The sequence below is a fragment of the Galeopterus variegatus genome, unplaced genomic scaffold (genome assembly GCF_000696425.1).
Source record: "Galeopterus variegatus unplaced genomic scaffold, G_variegatus-3.0.2 Scaffold4989, whole genome shotgun sequence".
In the NCBI taxonomy this organism is placed as follows: Eukaryota; Metazoa; Chordata; class Mammalia; order Dermoptera; family Cynocephalidae; genus Galeopterus; species Galeopterus variegatus.
Window position 1 is genome coordinate 10,574 of NW_007731100.1, and position 11,685 is coordinate 22,258.

At 40.4% G+C, this 11,685-nt stretch overlaps 1 protein-coding gene across 1 annotated transcript in view; it reads right to left on the reverse strand.

Moving 5' to 3' along the window:
• Positions 1-7,730: 7,730 nt before the first annotated feature.
• Positions 7,731-11,685, reverse strand: part of F2RL1 (coagulation factor II (thrombin) receptor-like 1) — a 10,571-nt gene continuing 6,616 nt past the window's right edge. The window contains exon 2 of the mRNA XM_008588717.1: positions 7,731-9,100. Within this exon, the coding sequence (XP_008586939.1) occupies positions 7,989-9,100 (1,112 nt within the window). The 3' untranslated portion in view covers positions 7,731-7,988. The remainder of the gene's footprint in view (positions 9,101-11,685) is intronic.

Here is an 11,685-nt window from a genome sequence, read left to right on the forward strand (position 1 = left end):
TGTAGATAGAGACTTTGTTAAAAATACAACTGATTTATCAGAATTTATGGTTTTAAAAAAAGTGCAGCTCAGGGAGGGAAGTGATAGTGTTTAATTAATGGATAATTTCCATTAATTAAAACTAGAATTATTTTTTCAACTTTTTAAAAACTGTATTATGAGCATTTTGTACCTACCCAGACATAGAATTATGTAAGGAACCTCCATGTTCCCGTCACTCAGTCCCAACAACCATCAATCTTTGGTCAATTCAAACCCATCTACTGCCCCATCTTCTGTTTATTCTGAAGCAAATCCCAGAAAACATTACACATATCCTTTGACCCAGAAATTCCCTACCAGAAATACAGAACATCCACAGACACTCACACCATCTCCCTCTCTATTGAATGACTGTCATTGCCTTTCTTGCCCCCACGTTCCTCTGCCCCCTTTCACAATTAAACTTGCTGTATAGGATCACCTACTGTCGGTGTGTGCACTTCCTTACTCCTCATTCCTTCTTGAATATACCCCATTCTGGCTTCCTATCCCCATCACACCACGGAGACTGGTGGTCTTATCAAGGTCACCAGTGTCCTCCATGTGTTAAGATCCAATGGTCACTTCTCTGTGTTATCTCAATTCACCTCTCAGTAATATCTGACATGACTGACCACTCTTTCCTTTCTGCCCTTGGCTTCCCTGATAGCATATTCTGTGGGCTTTTTTCCTGCCCCAGCTGCCAGTCCTTCTCAGTCTCTTTTACTGGCTCCTCCTCTACTCAAAAGCTTACGCAGTTAGTGCCAAAGGCCTATGTCCTAGACCCCCTCTATTTATCTGTATTCTCTCCCCTAGGTAACCTCATCAAGTTCTTTGCTTTAAATGCTAGTGATATGGCAAATCTATATCTCCATCCCTGACTACTATTAAAAAAAAAAAATCCAGACTCAGCCAAATGTCCTGCTACAAATGTTCTACTTGGATGTCTCACAGGCATCTCAAATTCAAGATGCCGTGGTCAAGACAGAACTCTTGATTTTCAACCTGTAAACTTGCCCGCTAATTACTCTCCATCATCCATCAAGCAAAAAACCTAGCTCTAATCTTTGATTCCTCTTTTTCTCCATATCTGTTGACTTTACCTCCAAAACATAGCCCAAATTAGTCCCCTTCTCTCTGTCTCTGTTACTGCTATGGGTCAAATATGCCCCCCAAAAGTTTACGTATTAGTAATTTAATCTCTATTGTAATAGTGATAAGAGGGTGGGAAATCCAAGTATGATATTTAAAAGGTGGGGTCTTTAAGAGGTGATTAGATTGTGAGGACCATGTACTAGTGAATGAATTGATCCATTCATGGAGTGCTGGTTTGATGGCTTGATGGTTTGATGGGTGGTCATGGGCATAGTTCTGATGGCTTTATAAAGGAGAGCGAGTGAGCAGTTTAGCTGTCTTGCTCAGCCCATTCTTGCCATGTGATATCTTGCATTGCTGTAGAGTTTCTACACAGAAGGCTGTCATCAGATGCGCCCCCTGGACCATGGACTTCTGAGCCTCCAAAACTGTAAGAAATAAATTTTATTTCTTTACGAATTGCCCAGTTTCAGGTATTCTGTTATAAGTAACAGAAATGGACTAATACAGTTATCATGACCCTAATTAAAGCCAACATCTCTTGCTTGGATTCCTCCCATTGTTCTCGCTTTCCTTCATGCCCTTCTGTAATCCATATTCCACAGTAGCCAGTAACTTTTTTTTTTTCCTTTTTTGTCTTTTTTACTGACCGGTAACGGGATCGCAACCCTCGGTGTCGCGCCCGTACCAGGGACCGGCAACGGGATCGCAACCCTCGGTGTTGCACCCGCACCGCGCTCAGCCAGTGAGCGGGGACTGGTCTCCACATGGGATCCTAACCCTTGGCGGGAGCACAGCCGCGCTCCCAAGCGGCGCTCGGTGTTGCACCCGCACCGCGCTCAGCCAGTGAGCGGGAACTGGTCTCCACATGGGATCCTAACCCTTGGCGGGAGCACAGCCGCACTCCCAAGTGGCACACTCTCCAGTGCGCCACCGGGCCGGCCCAGCCAGTAACTTTTTAAATGACCAGTAAAACAACCCTATGGCATCCTGCCTAGAATGAAAGTTAAACTCTTTTCTCCCTCACGTACCCTTTCATTTATCCAACACCTGCCTATGTCTCCAAGCTACTCGCTCATACTCTTCTCCCCCTTACTCATTCCCGTAAAGCCCTTGCTTGGGATCCTTCCATGGCTGGCTCTTTTGTTCTTTACATTCTACCTTAAATTTCACCTCCTTAGAAACCTTCCCTGATTCCCCAATATAAAGTACTCTTAGCATTTACCCTTAGCATTTACTACTATTGTATATTTTTCTTGTTTTTAGTCTTTCTTCAGTCAGAAAGTAAACTTCATGAAAACAGTGTGCTTGTCTATTTTGTTCTCCACAAAATACCTTAGTGCCTAGAACATGACTTAGCACATAGTGCATACTGGAAGAATATTGAATAGATATAAACCATCACTCAAATATTGTTTGTATTAGCAATACAAGTATGCATAAACTGGATTCCATAAATTATGATTTATGCATACAATGGATATAGCCATTTAAAATAATGAGGCCAATCTATATTATGATAATAATGCCCAAGATGTGCTCATATGCATAGTGTGGTAGCCAGCCTCCAGTATGGTCCCCAATGATACTTGCTTCCTGGTATTTATGCTCTTACATACTCTCCTTCCAAATTGAATTGGAGGGGGCTGGCTGGTTAGCTCAGTTGGTTTGAGCAGTGTTTATAACACCAAGGTCGAGGGTTCAGATCTCTGTATCAGCCAGCCACTAGAAAATGAACAAACAAACCAAACTGAATTGGAGCTAGTCTATGTGACCAAGTGTAAGGTGGAGGTGACAGTGTATGACCCCTGAGGCTAGGTTATAAAAGGCATTGCATAGCTTCCCTTTTGTTCTCTCAGATTACTCATTTTGAGGGAAGCCAAACTTCACATTAGGAGTCACTCAAACAGCCCCGTGCAGAAGGCACAAGGAGAGGAACTGAGGCTTCCTGCCAACACCTAGCACCAGCTTGCCAGCCCTGTGAGCGAGCCACACTGGCGGTGGATCCTCCAGCTTCAGCCAGGATCCTGACTGCCACTTCATGAGATCCCATGCCAGAACCATCCGGCTAACCTGCACCTGAGTTCATGACCCACAGAAACCGTGCAAGTTAGTAAATGTTTATTGTTGTTTTAAACCACTAAATTTTGAGGTATAACTATATATAACTAATACATAGTATAACTCCTCTTTTATTTTAAAAAAGCATATAGGTACCTGTACTTATACATGCACAGAAAATACTAATACATAGTATAACTTCTCTTTTATTTTAAAAAAGCATATAGCTACCTGTACTTATACATGCATAGAAAATATCTCAAAGCATATACAGAGGGAGCGAGTTCTGATGTGGGTAGGTAGGGAGGGGATATGTTCACTTTTCACCATATGTTCTTACATTCTCTGATTTACTTATTTATTTTTTTTAAACAAGAACCACTTATTTATTTTATAATTTTTTTTAAAGCTATTTTTTAAAAAAGGTGTAAGCAGGCTAGCCATTTAGCTCAGTTGGTTAGGTGGTTAGAGTATACTGCTGATAACACCAAGGTCCAGGGTTCGATGTCTGTACTGGCCAACTGCCAAAAAAGAAAAACAAAAAAATATATAGGCAAAGCAGTGCTAAGAGGGGTAAGCAACAATAGTGGCCCTATCTAGGCCTTTGTGTTTTCCTTGACTTTCTGCCACTCTCAAGACCTCACTTTGGAATAGGCTCTGCTTTAAGGCTTTTGAGTAGCCCAAATACCTGGGATTTGGGCTTTTTTATTTCTTATATATTGATGCATTTCACTGAGAACATCAACTTTGCAACTAAGTGGGAGTCCTAATTTAATTATTTGCATTTAATAATGCAATAATGTTGCAATAAACATTTGAGGGATGGATGAATGAACCATTCACACTGCTGCTGTGTGCCTAGAACTCCTGATGCAGTGCACAGGCTTGTGCTGTGGTTTCTGCAGGAGGAGGTGGCCCATAACTCTGGTCAGGCCTAATTTCTCACCAAAGACAGAGGCTGGGAAATGGACCACAGACTGACCAACCGGTAGAATCAAGAGCATCTCCTACCCAAACCACAGAATTCTTCATTCTCTCCTACAATAAATACATGTCCAAGTTGTGTCTGAGTGACTCCAAAATTATTTACATTTAAATGGAACAAATATCTCAGTGAAGTTTAAAACTTGAAGACAATATAGAGATCCCTGATCCCTAAAGTTGTTTTTGTCTTCAGAACTGGGGGTCAGAGGAGGACTGGACACATGCCTTTGACTATTGTGAAACCAGAGCCTTCTCTTTGAGAAGACATCCAAACTCTGCAGCAAAAACCCATAACCTTAATCAACAAGACCCAGGGGACAGCAGTGATTACCTTTGATTCTGTATATATTCTTATCATTTCAAGGGCCTGCAAAGAGTTAAAGTTTCAGGAACAAAGTTGTAATCACTAAACTATGCATACTGATGAGAATACAGCCCCAGGTTTAATAAAATCTTGATAACCAGTTTGAAACTGCAGCAGTAAGCAACCGGAAGAGACCACAAGGAAACACAGTAAAACTATTTCAATCAAGTCAGTTTAGCATTTGTGTCCTGAACAGCAGGACAGCAAATCTGCATTCACTTTCAAATTAAGAGGGCACCCATTTTAGCAAACAATCCAGTGGTGTACAAAATATTCAAATTTTCAGATATTTTAGGACTCAGATAGTTTAGAAAAATTAGAACATATAACACAAGAGCAAAGATGACCACATCCAACCTCTCTACTTTGCACCAAAGTTCCTCAAACCTCCAGAGGCCTAATTCAGGTAGACCAGGGATTTTCTCAGCCACTTCTCAAAGGCAAAAGAAACAAAATTATATGAAAAGCTTTTGCTTCAGCAAATGTTATTATGATTCCATTTCTCAAATCATTTCTTTTACACTTTTTAACATAGATTCAAAGTCTTGGTGAAAATGAATGAAGAAAAGTACCTATTCTATTCATTATTAGATACTTTTGAATAAATTTTGGGTCATTCAGACCATGGAATGCTACCTGGTCATTAAAGATAATGAGGAACACTGAATGAAATGTGTTAAAAAATGAGGACGAGTCATATGAACTGAGTTAGAAGTTTACATATATATGAATATATATGTGTGTGTATATATATATATACATACATATTCATTCTTATTTTAAGAGTATAATATACACTATTTTTTAATGAACAAATTATTATAAAAATTCTGTTTGGGAGATGAGACTGGGTATGAGTAGCAAAGAAGAAATTTTTTAATTTTATATATTTTGTTCATTTTCTTTTTTTTTTAACCATCAATATTCACATGGATTATAAAATAACTAATAAGGAAATGGCAAATATCAAAAAAAAATTTTCCACTGAATCAGCCCATAGATGGCCTGCAGGGCCCCTGTGGACCATTTGTTACCGGCCCTTTTAGCCCGAGTCCACCATCTTTCAATTTCTCATCTGTAAAATGGGACAACCTCACAGGCCTGCTATGAGACTCAAAGAAGAGCAAGTAAAGAAAGCAAGGTGTGGGCTGGCAAGTTAGCTTAGTTGGTTAGGACACAGCCTTATAACACCAAGGTTTGCAGGTTAGGATCCAGATCCTGGTACTGGCCAGCCACCCCCAAAACTAAAGCAAGGCGTAAAGTGACACAGACATAAAAAAAAGGGCAGAGAGCAGAAAGGAGGTATCAGCAATCAGAGAACAGTAATAATGCTACATAATATTTGAGTGCATAAGTGTGCCAAGTACTTTAGCCTCATAACTTTTATGAAGAAGGTACTATCATCCTCATTCTACAAATGAAGAAACTTCAGTCTTTGCTGAGGTAACAAAAACTTCCCTAATGGAAGAAGTAATGGAGTCAGAATTCAGACTAGCTCAGGAATTTGCACTTAGCCCTAAGCTGTGCTGTTTCTTTAATACAAATTAAAACAGCATTGAAACATCTTTTTTTCTCTCACTCAGATTGGCAGAATTTCAAAAGACTGATGGCACTGAGTGTAGATAAGCATTTCAGGAAACAGGTGCAAATGTACTATATTGGTAGAAGTATAAATTTTTGAAGGCAATTTGGCAAGAGTTATCAAAATTTAGAATAGCCATCTAACTTTTGACCTGGCCATTGTACTTCTAAAAACTTATCCTACAAAAATACTCTCAAAAGTTGTCTAGTCACATTTTTTTTTCCATTAGATTACAGATTGTTCAATGTAGCAAAGTTTTAACAGTCAAAGGGGGATGGGGGGGACTTAAGGAACCATGGGTAGGGAAATGATTAAATACATCACAATATATCCAAAATATTAAATAGTCTGTATCCTTTAAAAATGGAGATTGGCCTATAGATGCAGGCATGGAAAGAATTCTAAAACATATTGTTAAATGGAAAAGAGTTGTCACAGAGCAATATGTATAGTATGGCCTCATTTATGTAAAAAATATGACATGAGCATCACATCATTTCCTTTTAGAAGAAAGAATGATGCTGTTGCTTAACTTTTCCCACTCCCTCCTTCAAAAAAACACACAACTTAGAAATAAGTTATAAAAAAGTCATGATTATTTATAAATCCAACATTCAATAAAATAATTACTTTAAAAAGTCACAAATACAACATTTGTATAAAGTCAGTTTGAAGTCAACTACCTGTTAAATTTGTGGCAAATCCATCTACTTCACTGCTATTTTCTAAACAGATATGGTTCAAACCCTGGGAAGGTTTTATAATTTCGTATTTGATAATAAGCGAACAAAACTGACAATAAATATTCCAACAATCATTTTCAAAATACTAAGTGGTAAATGTTAGTTGCAAAACAGTCTATTACACGGACTACTGAAAATTTCACTGAAGTCAGTAAAAATTATATAAAATTTGTACTTACACATTTAAAAATCCTCATTGTATTTTTCTTGAATAATGATACATGCAAAAGCTCAAAGGATTAATAAATTGAAAGTCCCAATAACTCAACAAACAGATTTCGTTATGAGCTGAACATAAAAGTGATACGAAACATTCCTGTTTGCTTTCTTTTCAAAAACTATTATGGCATCTTGTCAAGTGGAAGCAGAACTCAGACCAGCGGTTATCAAACCTTTGTGTGCATAAATATCACACAGGCTTGTAACGTGCAGATCTCTGGGCCCTTTTCCCAGAGCCTTTCTCATCACTAAATCTGAGGAACCTGCATTTCTAACAAGACCCACAATGATTCTGATGAAGTGGTCCAAGAACCCTACTCATTGAACATCTGAAGTCTACTACTCAATCCAAACTCACTGCTATTGGTTGGAAACCTGCTCTGGGCAGCTCATCTACCTCTCTAGCTTCCTCATTTGGGAAATCATCTCTGAGGGCCCTAACAAGGCTATGATTGACCCCAGAGGTAAAAGTAATAGAGTTTCAGCTAAAAACAGTCTTCGTGCCAAGTCTAATTTTTGCAAATCACAAGGTTTCTGTCCTTTTGCCACCTAAGGGCCCTAACAAGGCTATGATTGACCCCAGAGGTAAAAGTAATAGAGTTTCAGCTAAAAACGGTCTTCGTGCCAAGTCTAATTTTTGCAAATCACAAGGTTTCTGTCCTTTTGCCACCTACTGAAAAAGTCTGCTTCTCTCAGAGTTCAGTTTCTGGGAGCATCTGAGTAAAGGATTCTGAACCTGACATCTGTGTCAATTTGGGGGGCTTTTCTTATGCAAACAGGGAAACTTCTAGCAATCCTGAGAGGTGCTGCATGTCTATGGTATGTGGTAAGTCCTGCTTGGAAATAACAGACATGTCCCCAGAACATTAAGCAGGCTCCAAATCCTGCTGTAAAACTTCCACCTGAGAAGCTATAAAACTCAATAGGAGGGTTTAATGCTGGTCGAACTTGAAGAGTAAGAACTGGATTTCCTAGAGAATTTCTTAGAGGTGAGTGATACTTGCATCTGCTTTACAGTACGGACGCTTCGACAGAGGAGAGCGTTCTTTGCATGATCCCTGAAATCTTGTGAAACGAAGTAATAGACAAATGGGTCAATGCAGCTGTTGAGGGTAGAGAGGCACAGGGTTATGATGTACAGGGCATAGACATGACTCTGGCCCTGGCTTTTAATCAGGAAATAATGCACCACGAGCAGAAGGTTACTAGGAGTGAAGCAGATCAGGTACATGGCCAGGACGGTGACAATGAGTTTGATGGCTCTCTGTCTTTTCTTTTCCGAGTTCTCATCCATGGCAGAAGATCGCAGTGTTCTGATCATCAGCACGTAGGCAGATGCTGTGAGGAAGGCTGGGAACAGAAAGACTCCAATGGCCAGAGAGAGGAAGTAATTGAACATGTCTCCCACCAACACATCCTCAGGCAGAACATCATGACAGGTTGTGATGTTAAGGGCTGGAATGTGCGTGGTCTGCTTCACGACATACAGGGGGATGGAGACCAGCAGAATCAACAACCATATTCCCAAGGACACACAGATGGCAATGTTTGCCTTCTTCCTGGGGTGCACTAGGGGGTTCACAATGACCCAATACCTCTGCACGCTAAGGCAGGTCATGAAGAGAATGGAACAGTACATGTTGCCGTAGAAAAAGCCAATGAGCACCTTGCATAGAGCTTCCCCGTAAATCCAGTTGTTGCCATGAATGTGGTAGGCAATCTTCAAGGGGAACCAGATGACAGAGAGGAGGTCTGCCAAGGCCAGATTGGCCATGTAAATCACAGCGGGGTGTTTCTTCTTTGTTCGGAAAAGAAAGACCCACAGGGCCATGCCATTACTTGGCAAACCAACCACAAATACAATTATGTAGACAATTGGAAGAAAGACAGTAGTCAGTTTTCCAGTGAGGACCGATGCAGAAAACTCATCCACAGAAAAGCCTGGTTGTACTGTGACTCCTTTTCCAGTGACATGAGATGAACCATCAATCTTACCAATAAGGCTCCTTCCTTTAGCAGATCTGTTGGTTCCTGTACAAGACAGACAAGGGTCATTACAGAAATGAACATTTCAGCAGTAATGCTGGCTTGTTCAAATGAAAGCACTTTAGATGAAGACAGAAATATACCACTAGAGGATTACACAAAATGCTTTTAGGGGCTTTCTTTGGTTGATGGGAATACTGGGATTTCTATTGTCTGGTTTTGTTTGTTTCTGTTGTTTTTTAACTTGCAATGAGTACTTTTCATTGGGGATTTGTGGGATACATGTAGAACATTGATTTCTAGGAAACTTGAAAACACTAAGAGTATTTAAATGGATTTTCAAAAACTCCACACTACTTCCCAACTGTTCTTATCACATGTCCACAAACAGTCCCTTGATGGGTCAGTTAGTAAAACTCAGTTTAAAATTGTACAATAATTCCTTTCTAAATTCCCAAGTGTATAAAACAGCAAGCCCTACCCTGACAACCAGCTTCCTAATTTCTTTTCATAATGGCCATCTATCCCAGCCTGGTCTGTCAGTCACAATCTATCCCCGAGCTCAGCATAGGGAGATTCCCAGGACCACAACAAACATTCCTCTCCACCAAAAAGGATGGCCTCAAAAATGGGCAGAGATTCCCCCAATTCTGTGCTGGCTTCCTGGAGACCTTTCCATGGAGACCAGCCGGCAAGTAAGCCTCCTGGCCTCAAAGTCACTGGAGGTGACTAGTGGGTGTACTGATGGCAAATCTATGCACTTTCAAGCACGTAACATGGCAAGCTCTGACAACTTATTCCCCCAACCCGCATATTATGAATTTAGCTTTAGAAACCACAAACAAATGAATGGCATATCCACCCTACATCCTGCCCCAATCAGGTGTTCACGGACCTGCAGGACAAAGTGAGAAACAACATGAGGACACTGAAGAATTTTACCATAGTTCTGGGGAATAGACGGCCTTCGCCATGCAGGGAAGACATGGCAACCTGCTCCGTAGTATACCAGTGAGGACATTAACCTCTCATGAGTTTATCTAACCATTTTTATGCTTGGTCATCACCTTTTCCTCTTCTAGCTTGGAACTCATGTTCAGCTTGTCTCTTCACTGCTTAGACTTCCCTATTTAGTACTAACAGTGCTGACCCTGGGCAGAGTGTTGGAGGGTGTAGAGATCAATACTTCATTCTTCACTTAGTGTAGTGGGTTGAAAGGTGGCCCCCCAAAAGAGATGTCCATGTTCTAATCCCCAGAATCTGTGAACATTACCTTATTTAGAAAAAGGGTTTTGCAGATATAATTATGGGTACTGAGATAAGAAGATCATCCTAGATTATCTAGATGGGCCCTAAATCCAATGACAAGTTTCTTTTTAAGAGAAAGGCAGAGGGAAATTTGAGCCAGGAAAGAAGATGCAGGAGAAAGTGATGTGAGAATAGAGGTAGAGATTGATGTAATGCCAAGGTACGAGCCAAAAAACTCCAAGAAATGCCAACGGCAACCATAAGTCAGAAAAGGCAAGGAACAGATTCTCGCCTAGAGCCTTTGGAGGGAGTACGGCCCTGCCAACACCTTGATTGCAGACTTCTGGCCTCCAGAACTTTGAGAGAATAAATTTCTGTTGTTTTACATCACTGGTTTGTGGCAATGTGTTATGGCAGCCACTGGAAATTAATACACTTAGGAAGGACCTAGCTATAAAATTCTTTTATAATTTTTTAAAAAGAACATATATTGTTTTTAAATTCAAAAATAATACTCCTACATATTACAGTGTTCTTCAAATACTTGACTATAACCCACATTAAGAAACATAATCTTGGGCTGGCCAGTTAGGTCAGTTGGTTAGAGCACAGGCTTATAACACCAGGGTCACGGGTTCAGATCCCCGTGCTGGCCAGCCACAAAAAAAAGAAAAAAGGAACAATCTACATGGTAACTCAGTACCCTCTACATAAATCCATAATGGAAAAAAAGTTTCACAGAATAGTAACATCTTTATTATTCAGGGTGTACATAAGATTATAGGTGGCTGATACTTTCTATTGTATTCTATCCCTTTCTTATCAAAAACCAGTCACCACTCTACATCGATTTCATGACCCACCTATGTGTTTTTCAAAGCCACATTTAAGAGAGTGATATTTTGAAATACAGCATATATTTGGTCTTCTTATAGTTCCTCTCCCTTTCCTGACATAACTTCTAAAATTCTTAGAATCTCCAAAGTGGTAACTTTTTGGATACTAATGAGTTGGCCAAAGGCTGGCACCCCTTGGTAGCTTCAGGATGGGGGCTGGTTACAGGAAAGAATAAAGCAGGACTTTCAGACCCACCCTCAACCTCCAGGGAGGGGAGAGGGGTTTAAGGTTAAGTTGATCGCTAATGGCCAATGGTTTAATCAATCATGCCTATGTAATGAAGCTTCTATAAAAACCCAGAAGAACTGGGTTCAGAGAGCTTCTGGATAGCTGAACACGTGGAGGTTCCTGGAGGGTGGCAAAGGGAGGGCTTGGAGGCTCCACGCCCTGTCCCCCATACCTCACCCTATGCAGCTCTTCATACGTATCCTTTCTTATATCCTTTATAATAAACCAGTAAACGTAAGTAAGTGTTTCCCTGAGTT